Source organism: Psammomys obesus, unplaced genomic scaffold (genome assembly GCF_907164565.1).
Source record: "Psammomys obesus unplaced genomic scaffold, mPsaObe1.curated_primary_1811, whole genome shotgun sequence".
NCBI lineage: Eukaryota > Metazoa > Chordata > Mammalia > Rodentia > Muridae > Psammomys > Psammomys obesus.
This window is the reverse complement of record NW_026585626.1, coordinates 14,772,935-14,794,398: the sequence shown is the minus strand read 5'-3', so window position 1 is coordinate 14,794,398 and position 21,464 is coordinate 14,772,935. Positions and strand designations below refer to the sequence as shown.

The window sequence follows — 21,464 nt, the reverse complement described above, 5'->3', positions numbered from 1 at the left end:
AAGAACTTCCGAACCTAACAGCCCATGACAATGTCCTAGAGGAGAGGGTCACACATACCTGTGTGGATCCCAGATGACAACCCTGTCCTCTCCCTCCTCCATCCTCCTCAGGGTCCAAGAACTCATCAGACAACTAAGGGGTCTGAGTTACAGCCTGAATAAGCATGGTGGGTTGCCAGGGGAGAAAAGCTTGCCTGCTGTGAGTCACTTCCTGGGCCAGAAGTAGAGCTGCTTACTGTGGGCTGCAGAGCCTGAGGCTTCAAGCTGTCCTTCTCCCCTACTCACAATGTCTGGATTGGCACATAATTGTTTGTGGGAACAGGGATGGTTGCTGTCAGTTCCTCTGCCCCTCATAGAAATAGGGCATTTGTGAAGAGATTAGTCCATGAAGGAAGGTGGGGCCAAGGGTCAGGCCAAGTAACGCCACCTCTTACAGAAAATGTACCAACAGTCCTGTGTTTCTTCTTTTTAATTAATTTTAATTGTCAATTTGATACCATCCAGAATCACCTGGGAAGAGGGACTGTCAGTTGAAAAATTGCCTGGATCAGATTGTCTTGTAGCTGTGTCTATAAGAGGTTGTCTTAACTGATGATTGATGTGGGAGGACCTGGCCCACTGAGGGCAACACCATCTGTAGGGGGATGGGCCTGGGCTATATAAGATGGCTGATCATGAACTAGGGAACGAGTTGGAGAGACTGTGAGTGAGCGAGCCAGAAAGCAATATTCCTGCATGGTATCTGCTTCAGTTCCTGCTTGTGTTTCTGCCCTGATTTCCCTTTGGAAGCACAAGCTAAAAAACCTGTTTCTTTCCTCAAGTTGCTTTTAATCAGGGAGCATCAGAGAGCAAACCAGAACAAGGCCTAAGGAGTGTTCCCTGAGAAAAATGGGTGGGGGCAGAGGAACATGTAAGACATGGGTGAGGAACGCTCCAGACACCACAGTGCCTGCATGTGCCATGAAACCAACATTGGTTTGTGCTGGTAAAGTCTATGACACTCTGTAGGGGTGTTTGTGTCATGCGCACAGGTTATGTTTGTAAGCAAATGACGTTGATGTCTGTGCAAGGATGGGCATATGTGCAGCTGCAGTATTAAGCTCATGTTCCATAGCTAACAAAACTATAATTCTCTGTAAGTTCAGTCTTTTAATCTTGTTTGTTAAGATCTATTTCAGGCTGGCTGTGATAGCTTACATCGTTAACTTACGCAGGAGAGGTAGGTAGAAGTTCTATGAGTTCAAAACCAGCCTGGACTACATTATGAGTTCCAGGCTAGCCAGAGCTACACAGTAAAACTGCCTCAAAAAATAGATGTATTTATCTCATTTCCTGTATTGGATTGTTTTGCTTTCATATATGTTTATACACATGTGTGCATCTGATAGCTGTGGAGGTCAGAAAAGAGCACCGGATTCCCGGAACTGGAGTTACAGACGGTTGTGAGCCATCATGTGGGTGCTGGGAATTGAAACTGGGCCCTGTGTAAGAGTAATACATGCTCTTAACTGCTAAGCCATTGCTCAAGTCAACGGGAATTTTGAAAAATAAAGCCTTTTTCTTATTGGTTCCTTCCCCAGTTTAGCCATATACTGGCCATCCCTCTGAAGCACGCCCGTGACAATCAGAGGTGGCCCTGGAGAAAAAGTAAAGCAGGGCTCACAGATGGAGCTTGGGTAAGAAGGTGCGGAGTGGGCAATAACTGGCCCTCCCCACTCGGACTGTGCACAGGCACCCTGTCCTCGTGTATGCTGAACTTGGAGAACAGTGGCCCACACCCCAGGAAGCGCTTTCTCTTCTCCTTGGTCTCAGTGGAAATTTAATGGTGCAGGAGAGCCGCCCTCCTCCCTTCCTGGCATTCATAAAGGAGAAACTTCTCTAGATTGCCAGGTTTCCTGGAGTTTCGGGTCCTACTGCTCTATATTCTTTAAGCATCTTACTGTGGTTACTCAAGTCTACAGACTAGTGGAACTAGAAGGTGGAACTGGAAGGATCTATAGAAACAACAGCAGCAAAGGACTAAGCAGTGTAGCTAACGCTGCTTCTTAGCTCTTGCCCTTTCTCTGCTGAAAGGAACTTCACATAGTTGCTCAAAATGTTCCCCCTCCCCAAGACTCTTCCTGGACAGAGATACTGAGTGTCAGCAAGTGAAGAATTTCCAAGATGACTCAATGCGGCTCCAGCACTGTATCCTGGAACCACTGGCCATCACATCACACATGGAGGCAAAGGTGTATGTTTACAAGGCTCTTGATGCCAAGTGGTTGCCCAAAGGAGGAGGCTCTAGCCACCCACATCAGTTCTGGTGTGGTTTCCCTTACAATAGTTTAGGAATCCAGGGTACTAGGCATGGAGGTAGAACAGGACCCCTGGGAACAGGACCCACTGGCTGTGGGCTCTGGGAATTACCTGGGTGGGTACGGTGCAGGACAGATGGGCAAGCTCCCCAATCCTGGCTGCAGCGCGTGGGTCACTGGAGCTGATCAGCACTGGAGCACTGATTTCCATGGAGTGCCTGTGGCTGGCAGACTGGGAGGATTTGTGCGTCACACTGAGCGCAGTGAAGGAATGGCGCTTCTTGGCATTCTTCTTGCTGTCCACACGTCGTTGAAAGGCACTGACTGCCCCAGAGCTACTTAGGGTGGGACCTGGGGCCACAGTGGCTGCTGTGCCAGGGTCAGAGGATAAGAGGGCATCGTAGTTGTATGCAGTGGCCGCGGCAGGGAACAGCTTGTCCATCTCAATGAGTTGCTTGGCAGAGTCGTTGAGCTAGGTGAAAAAAATGGAGAAGAAACTTCACTACATAAATGTCAGCTGCCCTGCACCCTCCCCTCAGCCTCTCAGCCTGGGCCTGAATTCTCACTTAGAAAATAATGTGTTTACAAGGTCAGATCTCTCATCTGTGGCTTCCACCATGAGTTTGTATAATAAACTAAAATGCTTGCCATGAGTTTCCTTGAAAAGGTTTCCAGGGTTCACTCAAAGGCACAGAAGACAGATGGATTTCTAGGGCTGCTACCTTGATCCCTAATCTTTCTCAGTGGCTTGGCATTTCTTGGCACAGTGTACAGCTTTTTGGAGAGGAACAGAAGGCCAAGGAAGCCAGCATCTTTGGAAAATTCTGGGCATTTTGAGACACACGTGACCTGGCGTCTTGGAGGGGCTCATCAACCTGTCACATGAGGGCCAGGGAGACAGAGGGATGTTACACTGACTGAATACCTGCTTGTCTATCTAGGCTAGGAAGACACAGTGAGCAAAGACTTACTTTAAGTCACTTTCTCTGGCAGAATGCCTCAAAATGCCCAGAATTTTCTGAAGATGCTGGCTGGCTCTCACTTGGCAGATCTGAGATAGTATCTAATCTCCTGCATTATTTTTGTTTTGTGTTTTCTGCTTTAAAATTTTGATTTTTAAAAGTGTGTGTGTGTGTGTGTGTGTGTGTGTGTGTGTGTGTGTGTGTTGTAGGGTATGCTACATACATGGAAATGCCCTCTGAGGCCAGAAGAGGGAATCAGGTCACCTGAAGATGGAGTTATATGCGGGGTGTAGCGTAGAACCGAGCTGGGTGCTGGGAACTGAATTCAGGTCCTCCACAAGAGCAGCAAGTTCTTTTAATCACTAAGCTACCTCAGCAACCCATTTCCTCATTTTTATTAGTACCTTGAGAATACAATGTATTTGATCATATTTACCCATCTCCTCTAACTCTTCCCAGATTCAACTCCTAACTTTGTGTCCCTCTTAAAAAAAACAAAACAAAACAAAACAAAACAAAACATCAAGCACAAATTTTTGTCGCCCATATACTTCAGATATGTGGCCTTCCACTGGACCATAGCCAACCTATGGAGGGTCAGACCTTTAAGAAGACTGACTCTCCCTCTCCCAGCAGCTATTAATTGCCAATAGCTCCATAGCTCAGGGTAAGACTTCATGACTACCTTCCCTCTCCATGCTGGGATTTTGTCTGGCTTGAGTTTGCGCAGGTATTGTGTGTGCTGTCAAACCAAATGTTTAAGTACTCTGTTGTGTCTGAAAACTGTTTTCTTCTAGTCATCCACCCCTCTGGCTTTTACAAGTTTTTTCATTCCATCTTCTCCAATGGTCCCTGAGCTGAGGAGGGGTGGATGCCATGTATATAGCTCATTTTGAGCTAAGAAATCTCAGTCTCTCATGTGCACCAGTTGTGAGGTTCTGTGTTAATCGCCATCTACTACAAAAGGAAGCTTTTCTGATGAGGGCTGAGAGATACACTAATATACAGGTAAACAATGCATCATTAGGAGTTGATTTAATACTATGTCTGTTATAAAAGCAATATAAGTAGGTTCTTCTGTTCTTAGCCCAGATAACAGCAGCAGGTATGCCTTTCAATGGACTTCATATCCAATCAGAAAGCGGTAGGTTACTCCCATAACATTCATGATTATCACACCAATAAGCATGCCTTCCCTAGCTTACAGCTGGGTAAGACTGAGGATCATTTCATTCATCTGGTAAAATGCATAATACCTTCAACCACTGTAAATGTTATCCCGATGTTCCAGTTTGACTTCTCTGTGTTCTATGACTCTAGTAGGTGATGCCTTCAGCAATGTGGTGTTACTGGTGAGTTCTGGAGGACAATCAACAACACTGGCAATAGTCAGTAATGTTTGGGGCTTGATGAGACCTCACTGGACAACTCCAAAAGAAGTAGTCCACTCCTGGGGCTGGGTTTTGTAATTTTTAGCTCTTGGTGTCTAGTAGGGGATTGTTTTCATAATATAGGGTAACTCCATTTAAATATATTTATGTGTATATGCATACATTTTAGAAATCTTCTACAGTAGTAGGTTCTACATGACAGTTTCAAAATGTCTTTAATATTATGTATCACTCTCCATATTTCCTCCTCAACGCCCCACTTGTTTAACTCTTCCTACTCCATTATTCCCCTCTAACCTCTACACCACTGCAATTTATATTCCTTCCACTAAAGTGTTCTTCCTCTCATGGCCCCTTAATTATTTCCTGACTTCTAAGTGATACACACAAATCTGAAAATCCATAAATGAGAGAAAATGTAGTTTGCCTTCCGGGTCTAGATTATGTCACTCAGAGTGACTACTTTCATCTCCACATATATACCCGAGAATTTAATAATTTTATTTTTCAAATTTTTTATTTAAAAATGTATATACTATATTTTGCTCATACAATTCCCCTCCAACTCTTTCCAGATCCTCCCCATCTTCCTACCCACCCAACTTCACATTATTTCTCTCTCAATACCCCCCAAACAGAGAAAACAATAAAAACCAGTAAGATGAAAAATACCAAAACAAACAAAAATGTGTGTGTGCGCCCACCACCACCAAGAACATGTAATCCATGTTGTATTCACCAGTACTCCTGGGTCCTACCTTGGAGTGTGAGGCAAGTGCCACACCACTGGAGGAAACTGATTTTTTTCTTTCTGAGAATGTAGCAAGTGCAAATAGCTTCTTGGTTAAAGGTGTCACTATGTATCTAAGTCCCTTCCTCAGTGATGGGATTTTGTCAGCTTTGAACCTGTGCAGCTCTTGTGTGTGCTATCACAGTCTTTGTAAGTCCATATGAATATGAGCCCTGTTGTGTCTGTAAGATGCTGTTTGGAGTCATCTACTACCTTTGACTCATATCTTACTCCTCTTTCATGTGAACCTCTGAGCCTTGTAAGCACTCTGTTAAAGATATCCCATATTGGTTTATTTTAAAGTCTCTCATTCTCTTCACATTGAGTAATTGTAGCTCTCTTTGTTAATTACCATCCACTGCAAAAAGAAGCTTCTCCGATGGGAGCTGAGCAATGCTCTGCTCTATTGGGTATATTAATGCATCATTAGAAGTCACTACATTGCTATGTTAATTTAGCAGAATAATAGCATATTTTTCCCTAGGCCTATGACCTATCTAGTCTGTTAGACTGGACTGGATAGGTTCTTGAACACTTTACCAATGTCATTTATGGGTTCCATATAATGGAGTGAGCTATAAATCCAATAAAAAGTGCTTAGTTACTCCCATGACATTTGTGCCACTGTTGCATAAGAATATCTTGCAGGCAGGTCACTGTTGTGGGTCACAGGGTTTGTGACTGCATGAAATCGATTATTCTGTTTCTCCTCTAGTAGCATTCAGTACCTTCCAGAACCATGAAAACTAGTCAGTGGGGGGTGAAACTTTTAGTGTAAACCAGTTCATCGTTTCTATGTTCAATTCCATAACTAAGTTGGGTCTTTAGCAATAGGGTTTTGCCATCAGGTCATGAAGAGCAACAAATAGCCTGTTATGTTTAAAGGGTTCAATGAAGGAACACGATGCAGGCTATTCTGGCACTGGTTGTCATACTTGGTGATGTAAAATCTAGACGGGGCTACACATATGAAAACTTCATTTCACTATTTCCATGCATGCATATATTTTGGAACCTTCTACCGTACCATTGGTTTCAAAACATTTTTAGTGTTAGTTGTACCTCCCTGTATTTCTTTTGTTACACTGACTTCCCATCTCCCTCCTCATTTAACCCTCCTATTCTAGTTACCTTTTTATCTCTTCATAAATCCTTACTCTTATTTTCCCTTCCCTAGAAGATGACCTCCTCCCCTTGGTCCATTTTTATCTAGTTAACTTCTGTGGTATTTGTGTTGAAACACGCATATCTAGCTTAAAAGCTAAAGTCCACAAGACATAATATGCAAAGTTTGTTTTTCTGGGTTTGGGTTACCTAACCCATGATGATTGTTTTTAGTTCTGTCCATTTACCCGCAAATTTCATAATTGTATTTTTTCTAACAGCCGAATAACATTCCATTGTGTAAGTGAGTAAGTATTTTCATCATCTATTCAGTTGATGGACTGTTTCCAATTTCTGGCTCGTATGAATAGAGCAACAATGAACATGGGTAAGCATGCATCTCCGTAGAAAGACGTAGTGTCCTTGGGTATATTTTCAATAGTGGTATAGCTGAATCCTGAGATAGATCAATTCTCAGCTTTCTGAAGAACTTACACACTGATTTCCATAGTGGCATGCCAGTTTGTACTCATACTAACAATGAATAAAAGTTCTCCTTTCCCTTCAACCTTACCAACATATACTGTCATTTGTTTTATTACCCTTGGCCATTCTGACTGGGGCAAGACAAAATCTTATAGTACTTTTAATTTTAATTTCCCTCCTAGATAAGGATGTTGAATATTTCTTTAAGTGTTTCTTGGCCATTTGTGTTTTGCCTTTTGAGAACTCTCTGTTCAGTTCTTTTTTTTTTTTTTAATTCGGTTGTTTGTTTTCTTGATTTTTAACTTGTTTTGGTTCTTTATATTTTTATACACATATCCTCTATTAGATATATACTTGATACCTGTTTTTCATCTTGTAGGCTGCTGTTTTTTTCAAATGATGGTATCCTTTGCCTTATAGAAGCTTTTTATCTTCATGAAGTGCCATTTAGGGACTGTTAGTCATAGTGCCTGTGCTATTGAGGTCCTTTTCTGAAAGTCTTTTCCCTGTCCAATGAGTTCAACACAATTCCCCATTTTCCCTATCAGGTCAGTGTGTCTGACCTTACACTGAGGTACTTGATCCATTTGGAATTAAGTTTTATGCAAGGTAATAAATGTGAATTTATTTACATTCTTCTACATGCAGCCATCCAATTTAACCAGCAACATTTGTGGAAGATGATGCTTTTTATCCACTGTGTATCTATGGCTTCTTTGTCAAAATATAATGTGTTTACAGGTGTGTAGAGTTGTATCTAGGCCTTCAATTCTATTCAATTGAGCAACACATGTGATTTCTGCAAATATCATGCTGTTTTTATTACCACAGCTCTGAAATACAACCTAAAATCTAAGAGGGTGGTAACTCCAGCAGTTTTTCTTTTTTTAGGATTGATTTAGCTATCCTGAGTTTTTATGTTTTCATATGCAGTTGAAGATTCTTTTTCGATTTCTATTAAGAACTGTGCTGCAATTCTGATGGGAATTTTGCTGAATCTGTAGATTACTTTTGGTAGGATGGCCATTTTTTTTTTTTAGGATGGCCATTTTTTAAAATTAAATTTTATTTTTTTCTTATCAGTTACAAATTATTAACTCTGTATCCCAGCCGTGTCCCGCTCCCTCATTCCCTTCCTCCCTCCCTCATCTCCTCCCTGCCCCTTTCCAAGTCCACTGATGGGGGGGACCTCCCCCGCATTCATCTGATCCTGTTTTATCAGGTATCTTCAGGACTGGCTGTAAAGTCCTCCTCTGTGGCCTAATAGGACTGCTCCTCCCTTGGCGGGTGGGGAGGTCAAAGAGCCAGTCATTGAGTTCCTGTTAGAAATAGTCCTTGTTCCCCTCACTATGGGAAACCAGTTGGTTACTGAGCTACCACAGGCTACATCTGAGCAGAGGTTCTAGGTTATATCCATACATGGTCCTTGGTTGAATGTCAGTCTCTGAAAAGACCCTGTGCCCAGATATATTTGGTCCTTGTAGAGCTCCTATCCTTTCCCCATCATACCAACTCCCCTTCTTTCATATGATTCCCTGCACTCTGCCAAGGGTTTGGTCATGAGTCTTTGTATCTGCTTTGAAAACACTGCTAGTTAGAGTCTTTCAAATGCACTCAGTAGACTCCTGTCATATGTTCAATGCACATCCCATCTGTCTTTCTAAACAAGGATTGATCATCTTACCCCATGTCCTCTCTCTTGATAATCTTTTTAGGTGTATAGATTTCATTATGTTTGTCATATCTTATAGGTCTATATAAGTGAGTATATACCGTGTTTGTCTTTCTCCTTCTAGGATATTTCACTCAGAATGATCTTTTTTAGATCCCACCATTTGCCTGCAAATTTCATGATTTCCTCCTTTTTGATTGCTGAGTAGTATTCCATTGTGTAAAAATATCACAATTTCTGTACCCATTCCTCCGTTGATGGACATCTGGGTTGTTTCCAGGTTCTGGGTATGACAAATAAAGCTGCTATAAACATGGTTGAGCAAATATCCCTTTTGTGTACTTGAGCAAAGTTTGGGTATATACCTAGCAGTGGTATAGCTGGGTCTTGAGGAAGCATTATTCCTAATTGTCTGAGAAAGCGCCAGATAGATTTCCAGAGTGGTTGTACCAGTTTACATTCCCACCAGCAATGGAGGAGGGTTCCCCTTTCTCCACAACCTCTCCAGCATGTGTTGTCACTTGAGTTTTTGATCTTGGCCATTCTGATGGGTGTAAGGTGAAATCTCAGGGTCGTTTTGATTTGCATTTCCCTGATGGCTAATGAGGTTGAGCATTTCTTTAAGTGTTTCTTTGCCATTCAATATTAGGATGGCCATTTTTATAATATTAATCCTACTTCTCTTTAGGGTTTTTTTTCACCTAAATGTCTTAAAGTTTTTATTATATAAGTCTTTTTAGGCTAATGTGAAAAGTGTAGTTTCCCTGATTTCTTTCTCAGTATATTTGTAATCTGCACATAGAAGGCTACTGATGTTTGTGTGGTTCATTTTGTATCCTGCTACTTTACTGTGGGTATTCTTTAACTGTAGAAGTTTCCTGTAGAGTATTTGGGGTCTTTTACATATAAAATCATACCATCTGCAGATTCCTTTTCTATTTGAATCTCCTTGATCTCCTTCAATTGTCGCACTGCTTTAGCTAACACTGTAGCTAACACCTATATTGAGCAGGTATGGAGCAAGTGGACAACCTGTTTTGTTCCTTGTGAGAGTCCTCACATCCACTTTGGCATGTCAACTGGTGGTGCCATTTTTTTTTTTTTAGGTCTTGTTTAGGTAACCATATTGTTCAGATTTCATAACTGATTTTGGTGGAAATGCTTTTACTTTCTTTCCATTTAGCATAATATTGGCCACTGGCTTGCTGTAAACTGGCTTCATTATGTTGAGTATGTCCCTTGTATCACTAGACTTTTCAGGGCCTTTTAAATTAACTAATTTACTTTTTTACTCATGACAGGATGTTGGGTTGGGTTTTGTCAAAGGCCTTTTTCTGTATTTAATAAAATGATCCTGTTGGGTTTTTTTCCTTTCAGTATGTTTATGTGGTGGGTTGTTTATTGATTTACATATGTTGAACCATCCTTACATCTGTGGGATGAAGTCAACTTGATCATGATGGATAATTCTTTTTGATATTTTCTTGAATTCAGTTTCTAAGTGTTTTATTGAGAACTTTTGCATTTTTCTTTATAAGGGATATTGCTCTGTAATTTTCTTTTGTTGTTGATTCTTTGTTTAGTTTAGTTTTGGTATTAGGGTGTAGTGGCTTCATAATTTTGCAGAATTTGATGAATGCTCTTGGTAGTTCTTTGACAGTCTAGTAGAATTCTTCACTGACTCCATCTGGCCTAGGGGCTTTTTTTTTTTTTTGGTTGGAAGATTCTGTTTCTTTTGTAGTAGAAGTTTTTGGGTCTGCTGAAATTGTTTATTTTATCTTGATTTAACTTTGATAGGTTGTATAAAACAAGAAATTGTTTATCAGATGATGGCCACCTAGTGTTTCCATTTTCTGGCTATTGTGAAGAGAATAGCAATGAACATGAGCAACTATTTCTAGAATAAGATCTGGAGTACTTTCCCCAAGAATTGTTTAGCTGGATTATTTCATGCATCTATTTCTAGCTTTTTTTATAAACTACCACACTGATTTCCATAGTAACCACACAAGTTTACCCTTTCTCTCAAAAGTGTTCCCCTTTCCTCACACCTATGCCAGCATTTATCCTTGTTTTGTTTGTTTGTTTGTTTGTTTGAATCTTAGCCATTCTTACCATAGGAAGATGAAATCTCAAAGTACTTTTAATTTGCATTGCCCACTTGTCTAAGGATGAGCATTTAAAAAAATGTTTCTCAGACATTGTATTTCAACTTCTGAAAATTGTTTAGTTCCATGGCTCAATTTTTACATGGGTTGTTTGTTCTCTTTTTCTTAATAACTTTAAGAGAATTTCATACAGAAGTTCCTTGTTTACATCCTTTTCCCTCTCCTTTTTCCATATCATCCCAACTCCAAATGCTATGACTTCATTATTGTTATATATATATATATATATATATATATATATATGTAATTTTTTATAAATGCAACCGGCTGAGTCCCTTCAGTTAGCACTAGGAAATAGATAGCATTATCAGGGCTTGTTCCTGGAGGTCGCCAATTCTCTCACAAGCCATTCACTGCTTGAGTTCTTCATCGGGGAGGCGGGCTTTGTGAGATTCCTCACATCCACTTTGGCATGTCAACTGGTGGCGTCTTTTTTTTTTTTTTTTTTTTTTTTTTGTAGGTCTTGTTTAGGTAACCATATTGTCCAGATTTCATAACTGATGCGTTCCTGCTTTATACAGAGATGCTATTTCACAGCATATACCCTGGTTCTCTGGCTCTTCTAGTATTTTTCCTTCCTGACTTGTATTGTAGATGTATCAGTTAGAACTGCGCACTCCATGGTAAGGGTGTGACAGGCTGTGCATTTATGTAATGGCTTCCATTTGTAGCAGAAGAAGGTTTTTGACATCTGGGTCTGCTAAGTGTTTAAAATGCAGTCAAACATTATTCTAGTTTAGGAAATTGGAAGCAGCAGGTTTTACTCTAGGGCCTTTGGCTACACCAGCAACAGGCAGTTGTCTATTCCCTTCTATTGAATAGGCCTTAAGTCCAGTTGGGTAGCTTCTGCTTACTCCCCGGATATAAGTGCCACTATTGTGCCTATTAGGATATCTTACTATTCTGGTCATTGTTGTAGCCTGAAAGCATTAGATCTGGGTAGGACTACTGATTTATTTTGTTTTGTTTTTCTTCATTGGCAGCTTGCATAGCTACTTTTGATACTATGAGAAGTAGTCCTTAGAAAGGAGACATCAAGTCAAATCCAGCTTAGTTCTTTTACAACCTGTATCCAAACTGTGTGTTGTCTTCTGCTATAGGGCCTTACTTCTAATTTCTGGGAGAGAATCAAGGGTAATGTCAAACGTCTATATTGTTTTAGAAATATCTTAGGCTCCCCTAACTAAAACCTAAAAAAAAAAAATTTCATGTCTGGTTCTGGGTTTTTGTTGAATAGTATGTTGCTGTTTGGGGGAGTATTGACACTTCACAGGACATAGAAAAATTACATGTATGCATGCACACGTGTGTGTGTATGTGTGTGTGTAATTTTAAGAAAACATAAAACAATATGATTTCTTGTGGTGTTTTCAAACAGCCTTAGTGTTATTTATCCATTCTCCCTCTATTTCCCTCTATATTGTCCTTGTTCCTCCTTCCTAGCTAAAGTTGGTCTCCCAGTTTCCCCATTCCCCCTTCGTAGCAGCTGTGCCCTAATAACCCCTACCCTAGAGCACCTTCTTCCTCACCCTGTGACAAAAGGTTCTTGGAAAACTGGCATTCTACGCGCAGAAGAATGAAGTTAGCTCATGTCTATGACACTGCATAGAAACTAACTCCAAATGGATCAAAGACCTAAATGTGAAAACTGAAACACAGAAGATGCTAGAAGAAAATATAAACAGTACTCTACATAATGTAGGTGAAGAAAAAGAACTTTTAAAATGAGGCTCCACTGGCCTAGAATTTGAGGACAACAATTGATAAGTGCTTTTCTTAAAACTAAAAATCTTCTATACCATTTTAGAAACAGTCAGGTGAAGAAGTCCACAGAAGGCAAGAGAATCTTTGCCAGCCACACATCTAACAGAGGAAAGACATCTATAATATATAAAGAACAAAACAAACAAAAAACAAAGAATAGAGACCCAGTTAAGAAACAGCTATGGATCTGAACAGAGAGTTCTCAAAATGAGAAACAAAGTGGATAGGAAATAGTTTAGAGTGTTCAACATCTTTAGCTAAAATTAGGGGGAATGCAAATTCAAACTATTTTGTCATTTCATCTTATCCCTGTTGGAATGTCTAAATTCAACAAAAGAAGTGACAACAAATGTTGGAGAGGATGTGAGGAAAGGAAAACATTTCTTCATTCTTGGTAGGATGGAAGACTGACAGACCCCATCAAAACCAGAATGAAGACTTCAGTTCAACTCTTAAGTCCTAAAGTCTTAAAAGGTTATCATATGACTCAGCTATAGCACAGCTTAGCACAGACTTGACAGTCCACTCCACAGACACTGTTCAGCCATGGTCATTGCCATTCTATTCACAATAGCTAGGAAGTGGAAACAAGTGTCCCTCAGCTGATGAGTAGATAATAAAAATGTGGTAGGAATACTCCATGGAATACTATTCAGCTGTAAAGAAAAAGGAAATAATGAGATTTGAAGTTAAGTGCAAACAGACTAAAAAATGAAAAATAAAAAGGTCATAGTGCATGAAGTAACTCAAACCCAAGAAGAAGAATTTCAGAAGCCAGGGAAGTCAAAAGAGACCATTGCAGGAGAGTGTGGAACAATAGAGAGGTGAAAGGCACAAGTTGTCTGAAGGGGGAAGAAGGAAAAACAGGGAGATAAATATAGAAGAATGAGTGAAGAGGGCACAATTATAGTAAGAAAGCCTGAAAAAGTCATATGGAATCATACAATTTACTACCTAAACCACATAATACATGTGAATCTTTGTGTAACTACACCTATATACTTTAAATGAATTTTTCCTATCTGGATAACAATGCTCCTGGGCAAAACCATAGACCTTTTAAAAATAAAACAGAATAATAAATAAACAAAACAAAAACAACACTGGGTTCAGCCCATTTCATTAAAAGTATACTAAAAGAATTAAAAGCACAGATTAACATCAACCAAATGATAGCAGGTGATTTCAAACTACATTTTCTGCAATAGACAGGTCATCTGGACAAAAATAAAGAGAAAACATTAGAGTTAAATTACATATCAAATGGCTTTAAAAGCTATCTACAGAGTATCCCACCTAAATTCCAAATAAACATTCTTACTGCAGCCCACAAGAGCTTCTCTAAAACAGAGTAAAGACTGGGCGGGGTGGGGGGACCCTTGGTAAATTCAGGAACTGTGAACTAAGTGTATATCCTCTCTGACACTAATGCAATAAAATTTAAAATTGACAGCAAACAAATCTCTAGTAAGTACACAAACTCATGGAGATTAAACAACTCATTATGGGATGATTAATGTATTAAAAAGGAAACCAAGAGCAAAATCAAACATTTCCTGAAGTGAAATGAAACATACCAAATCCCCTGAGATGCAATAAAAGCACTCTTACAAGGAAAATGTATAGCTTCAGTTGACTACAGTAAAAAGTAGGAAGAATAAACATCAGTGATGTAATATTGTAACTCAAAATTTGGGGAAACAATAGCAACCTGAATGTGAAGACAGTAGACACCAAGAGATAATTAAAAATCAAGAGGTAAAATTAATGAAATAGGGGGCGGGGCAAGATGGCGGCGCCGGGAGGACTCTCATTCTGAGGAGCAGCACAGCAGGATTGGCACAGTGACCAGCAATCAGAACTCGTGGCCATAAAACACAAGTGGTTGTGTTTCTCAGGTGAGAGGATACCCCACGGTGGGGGATTCGATCAGCTTTAACTCACCCGGCAAAACCGCGGAAGAGATGCCCGTTCCGCCAGGCGCTTGGTCGCCAGCCCAGAGCTACCCGCCAGCGCGATCTGGTCACGGTCCCAGACTGAACTGTGGGCCCACAACACCATAGACTGGATTTCCCAGTCGAGAGATAACCCCACGGAGCAGGAAACAATTGGGACCGACCCCAGGTTACCCAGACATCCCCTGGAAAAAACTCGGGTTCCGCGGGTGCCCCAGGAGCCAGCCCGGACCCAGAGCCGGGAGGGACAAAGGCGCCTGCCTGCACAGAGCCCTGCCTGCGCGCGTGATTCGCCGCCTCAGATAGAACTGTGGGCACCAGGGCAACAGGGCACCAGACTGCGTGTCTCTGGCAGGAGGAAACCCCCAGTGGAGGGGGTCAGCAGCTCTAACGCTTAGGACACCCAGCACCAAAACACTTCCTGGACTCACGCAGACTCTAGTGCAGGCAGAAGCGCTGTGCTCTGCCGCCATTGTTGCGTTCCCCTGGGGCACTGGGACACACAGCTGCATCCTCGGACCTGCAGGAGCCGAAGAGCCATTACAGCAGCCCTCAGATACTGTGCCAGGGATCGGCCAGTTGTCCCTGGCTGGACTGCCAAAACTGTAGGAATCCCTGATCCTTCAGGGGGGCTGCACCCACAGCGTCTGGACCAGAGTGGTGCCTACAGCCGCCATCCCAGACAGAGACACACAGCTTCTGGTCCAGAGTGAGGCACCCAGCCTCCAGACCAGAACAGTGCCCCCAGGCGCCAACTCAACCTAGGTGCACATTCTCCAGGTCCAGAGCAGAGCAATCAGCCTTTGGCCCAGAGACTTGCTGAGTGCACCTCCCACTTTCTCAGACAGAACTGTGCGCCCCAGGATAACAGACTGAGTTTCCCTGTTGGGAGAAAACCCCATAGCTAGGGAATCAGCAGTTTCTTCAAGAGGACTGTACATGGAAATTTAGTGAGCAGCAGCACACTAAATTTATAACAAGAAACCCAGCAGTGGGGCAGCTGTCTTAAGAAATTTTATGGGTAAGAGGAGATCCCCCCTGCCTAACATAGACCACAGCTACTACTCAGGGCTATAAACCTGAGGTGAGCAGTGGCATCTCCGGAGAAACACTGGCCATACAGTGACCATAACCAAAAAGCAGAGAAGGACTCCTTCAGGAAAAATCATCTTCCGGCCAAGGGGATACTCCCTACCTCAGGACTCCAGGAAGCACAGAAACTAACAGCCAAAACCTAAATCAGCCCAATGGGTAGAGGTCAGCGTAAAGGCTCAACCAACAAAAGACAGAGCAATATGGCATCTCCAGAACCCAGCCATCCAGGGGCGAACAGCCCTGAACAATGCAGCATAATAGAAAATCAAGAAGATGACCTTACATCTATGTTGATGAAGAGAATAATAGAGGAAACAGATAAAATACGTAAAGAATTAGAGGAAGATAAAACCAAACAGATCATGGCTATCCGTAAAGAAATGGAGGAAGATAAAGACAAGCAAATTAGGGCCATCCGTGAAGAAATACGGGAAGATGCAGCCAAACAGCTTGTGGCCTTCAGAGAAGAAATAATTAAATCACTGAAAGAAATCAAAGAGACAGAGTTGAAGGAACTAAAAGAAAAAGAGGAAAATGCAAGCAGACAGGTGAAGGAAGTAAACAAAACAACTCAAGACCTGAAGCTAGAACTAGAAAAATTAAAGAAAACACAAATGGAGGAAATAATGGAGAGGAAGAATTTAGGGAAGAAAACAGGAACTACAGAGGTAAGCATAACCAACAGAATACAAGAAATGGAAGAAAGAATCTCAGGTGTAGAAGATACAATGGAAGAAATCGATGTATCTGTCAAAGAAAATGTTAAATCCAAAAAATTCCTGACACAGACCGTCCAAGAAATCCAAGACAATATGAAAAGACAAAACCTAAGAATAATAGGAATAGAAGAAAAAGAAGACTCCCTTCTCCAAGGCCCAGAAAATATTTTCAACAAAATCATTGAAGAAAATTTCCCCAAGTTAAAGGAGAAGCCAATAAGGATACATGAGGCCTACAGAACACCCAACAAATTTGACCAGAAAAGAAAATCCTCCTGCCACATAATAATCAAAACAGGAAGTATGCAGAACAAAGAAAAAATACTAAAAGCTGCAAGGGAAAAAGGCCAAGTAACATATAATGGCAAAGCCATTAGAATCACACCTGACTTTTCAACAGAAACTATGAAAGCCAGAAGGGCCTGGACAGATATCATGCAGACCCTAAGAGAACACAGATGTCAACCCAGGCTACTATACCCTGCAAAACTCTCAGTCCTCATAGACGGAGAAAACAAGATATTCAATGACAAAAACAAATTTCAACAATACCTACACACAAATCCAGCATTACAGAAGACACTGGAAGGGAAAATACAACCCAAGAAAATTAGCTTCTGTCAAGAAAACACAGGAAATAATTAACCTTACTACAGCAAAACAAAAAGCAACCAAGCACACAAACTTATGAACACAGCCAACATCAAAATCAAAGGATCTAACAGCCACTGGTCATTAATCTCTCTCAACATCAATGGACTCAACTCTCCAGTAAAAAGACGCAGATTAACAGAATGGATACGTAAACAAAACCCAGCAATCTGTTGCATACAAGAAACACACCTAAGACACAAAGATAGACATTACCTGAGGGTAAAAGGTTGGAAGATGACTTTCCAAGCAAATGGACCCAAGAAACAAGCAGGAATAGCCATTCTAATATCTGATAAAATAGACTTTCAACCAAAATTAATAAAAAGAGATGAGGAAGGACACTTCATACTCATCAAGGGAAAATTCCACCAGGAAGACATCACAATCCTGAACATCTATGCCCCAAATACAAGAGCACCCACATTTGTAAAAGAAACATTGATAAAATTTAAACCACATATAGATCCCCACACATTAATAGTGGGAGACTTCAACACCCCACTCTCAACAAAGGACAGGTCAACAAAACAGAAATTAAACAAAGAAACAATATCTCTGACAGAGGTCATGAATCAAATGGACCTCACAGACATTTACAGAACTTTACACCCAAACACAAAAGAATTTACCTTCTTCTCAGCACCTCATGGAACCTTCTCCAAAATAGACCATATAGTTGGTCACAAAGCAAGCCTCAACAGATACAAGAAGACTAAAATAATCCCTTGTATCCTGTCTGATCACCATGGAATAAAGCGGGACTTCAACAACAACAGAAATAGCAAAAAGCCTACACACTCATGGAAACTGAACAACTTGTTACTAAATGACAGCTGGGTCAGGGAAGAAATAAAGAAAGAAATTAAAGCCTTCCTAGAACTCAATGAAAATGAAGACACAACATACCCTAACTTGTGGGACACAATGAAAGCAGTGCTAAGAGGAAAGTTCATAGCACTAAGTGCCTTCAAGAAGAAATTGGACACAGCTCATTCAAGCAACTTAATGGCCCACTTAAAAACCCTAGAAAAAGAAGAAGCAGACACACTAAAAAGGAGTAGACGGCTGGAAATAATCAAACTCAGGGCTGAAATCAATCAATTAGAAACAAATAAAACAATTCAAAGAATCAATGAAACCAAGAGCTGGTTCTTTGAGAAAATCAACAAGATCGACAAACCCTTAGCCAAGCTAACTAAAAGGCAGAGAGACACCACCCAAATCAATAAAATCAGAAATGAAAGGGGGGACATAACTACAGACACTGAGGAAATCCAAACAATCATTAGGACTTACTTCAAAAGTCTATATGCCACAAAATTTGAAAATCTAAATGAAATGGACAATTTTCTTGATCGATTTGACTCACCAAAGCTGAATCAGGACCAGGTAAATCAACTAAATAGTCCTATATCCCCCAAAGAAATAGAAGCAGTCATCAAAAGTCTCCCATCCAAAAAAAGCCCAGGACCAGATGGCTTCAGCGCAGAATTCTACCAGACCTTCAAAGAAGAGCTAACTCCAATTCTCTTCAAACTATTCCACAAAATAGAAACAGAAGGAACATTACCAAACTCATTCTATGAAGCCACAATCACCTTGGTACCCAAACCTCACAAAGACTCAACAAAGAAAGAGAATTTCAGGCCAATCTCCCTTATGAACATTGATGCAAAAATACTTAACAAAATACTTGCAAACCGGATCCAAGAACACATCAAAGATATTATCCACTATGACCAAGTAGGCTTCATCCCAGGTATGCAGGGGTGGTTCAATATACGGAAATCCATCAATGTGATCCACCATATTAACAAACTGAAAGAAAAAAACCACATGATAATCTCCCTAGATGCTGAAAAAGCATTTGACAAAATCCAACATCCATTCATGTTTAAAGTACTGGAGAGATCAGGGATACAAGGCACATATCTAAACATAGTAAAGGCGATATACAGCAAGCCTATAGCCAACATCAAACTGAACGGAGAGAAACTTAAAGCAATCCCTCTGAAATCAGGGACAAGACAAGGCTGCCCACTGTCTCCATATCTCTTCAACATAGTGCTGGAAGTCCTTGCTAGAGCAATAAGACAGTCGAAGGAGATCAAGGGGATACAGATGGGAAAGGAAGAAGTCAAATTATCACTATTTGCAGATGATATGATAGTATGCCTGAGTGACCCCAAAAACTCTACCAGGGAACTCCTACAGCTGATAAACACCTTCAGCAAAGTGGCCAGATATAAAATTAACTCAAAAAAATCAGTAGCACTCCTGTATACAAAAGACAAAAGGGATGAGAAAGAAATTAGAGAAACAACACCATTCACAATAGCCACAAATGACATAAAGTACCTTGGCGTAACCCTAACCAAGCAAGTCAAAGACTTGTATGAAAAAAATTTCAAGTCTCTGAAGAAAGAATTAGAGGAAGATATGAGAAGATGGAAAGATCTCCCATGCTCATGGCTTGGCAGGATTAACATAGTAAAAATGGCCATCTTAGCAAAAGCAATCTACAGATTTAATGCAATTCCCATCAAATTGCCAATTCTTTACAGACCTGGAAAGAAAAATTCTCAACTTCGTATGGAATAACAAGAAACAGAGAATTGCTAAAACAATCCTCTACAATAAAAGATCTTCTGGAGGTATCTCCATCCCTGATCTCAAGCTGTACTATAGAGCAACAGTTATAAAAACTGCATGGTACTGGCATAGAAACAGAATGGTGGATCAATGGAATCGAACAGAAGACCCAGAAATAAACCCACACACTTACAGACACCTGATTTTTGACAAAGATGCCAAAACCATACAATGGAAAAAAGATAGCATCTTCAACAAATGGTGCTGGTCCAACTGGATGTCTACATGTAGAAAAATGCAAATAGATCCATACTTATCACCCTGCACAAAACTGAAGTCCAAGTGGATCAAAGACCTCAACATAAAACCAGACACATTAAATCGGCTAGAAAAAAAAGTGGGGAATACCCTAGAACTCATTGGTACAGGAGAAAACTTCCTGAACAGAACACCAACAGCACAGACTCTAAGAGCAACAATCAATAAATGGGACCTCATGAAATTGAAAAGATTCTGTAAAGCAAAGGACACCGTCATCAAAACAAAGCAACTGCCTACAGATTGGGAAAGAATCATCACCAACCTTCTATCTGACAGAGGACTCATATCCAATATATATAAAGAACTAAACAAGCTGAAAAGCAACAAACCAAGTAATCCACTTAAAAAATGGGGAACAGAGCTAAAGAGAGAATTCTCTGCAGAGGAATATCTAATGGCAGAGAAGCACTTAAAGAAATGCTCAACCTCATTAGCCATTAGGGAAATGCAAATCAAAACAACCCTGAGATTTCACCTTACACCCATCAGAATGGCCAAGATGAAAATCTCAAGGGACAACACATGCTGGAGAGGTTGTGGAGAAAGGGGAACCCTTCTCCACTGCTGGTGGGAATGTAAACTGGTACAACCACTCTGGAAATCAATCTGGCGCTTTCTCAGACAACTAGGAATAGCGCTTCCTCAAGATCCAGCCATACCACTCCTAGGCATATACCCAAAAGAGGCGCAAGTACACAACAAGGACATTTGTTCAACCATGTTTGTAGCTGCTTTATTTGTAATAGCCAGAAGCTGGAAACAACCCAGATGCCCCTCAACTGAAGAATGGATGCAGAAACTGTGGTACATCTATACAATGGAGTATTACTCAGCAATGAAAAATAAGGAAATCATGAAATTTGCAGGTAAATGGTGGGACCTGGAAAGGATCATCCTGAGTGAGTTGACCCAGAAGCAAAAAGACACTCACGGTATATACTCACTCATATAAACATACAATATAGAATAAACCCACTAAAAGCTGTACATCTAAACAAACTAAGCAAAAGAGAGGACGCTAACTAAAATGTTCAATCCCCATCCTGAAAGGCAAAGAGGATGTACATCAGAAGAAAACGAAAATAGGAAACAACCTCGGAACCCGCTACAGAGGGCCTCTGAAAGCCAGAAGAAAACAGGAAACAACCTTGAAACCTGCCACAGAGGGCCTCTGAAAGCTTCTGCAGTATAGACTGTCAAAGCAGATGCTGAGCCTGATGGCCAACTGATGGGCAGAGTGAATGGAATTTTATGTAAGAAGTGGGAAATAGTAAGAGCTGGAGGGAATGGGAACTCCACAAGCAGAGCAACAGAACAAGATAATTTGAACACAGGGAACTTCCCAGAGACTCATACTCCAACCAAGGACTATTTGTGGAGATGACCTGGAACCCCTGCACAGGTGTAGCCCATGGCAGTTCAGTGTCCAAGTGGGTTACATAGTAATGGGAAGAGGGACTGCCTCTGACATAATCTGATTGGCCTGCTCGTTGA

At 40.9% G+C, this 21,464-nt stretch overlaps 1 protein-coding gene across 1 annotated transcript in view; it reads right to left on the bottom strand.

Annotated features, from left to right (window-relative positions):
* Window positions 1-21,464, bottom strand: part of Sh3rf3 (SH3 domain containing ring finger 3) — a 314,216-nt gene that overhangs the window by 80,791 nt on the left and 211,961 nt on the right. Inside the window, exon 4 of the mRNA XM_055614838.1 lies at window positions 2,410-2,769. Coding sequence (XP_055470813.1) covers window positions 2,410-2,769 — 360 coding nt within the window. The remainder of the gene's footprint in view (window positions 1-2,409; window positions 2,770-21,464) is intronic.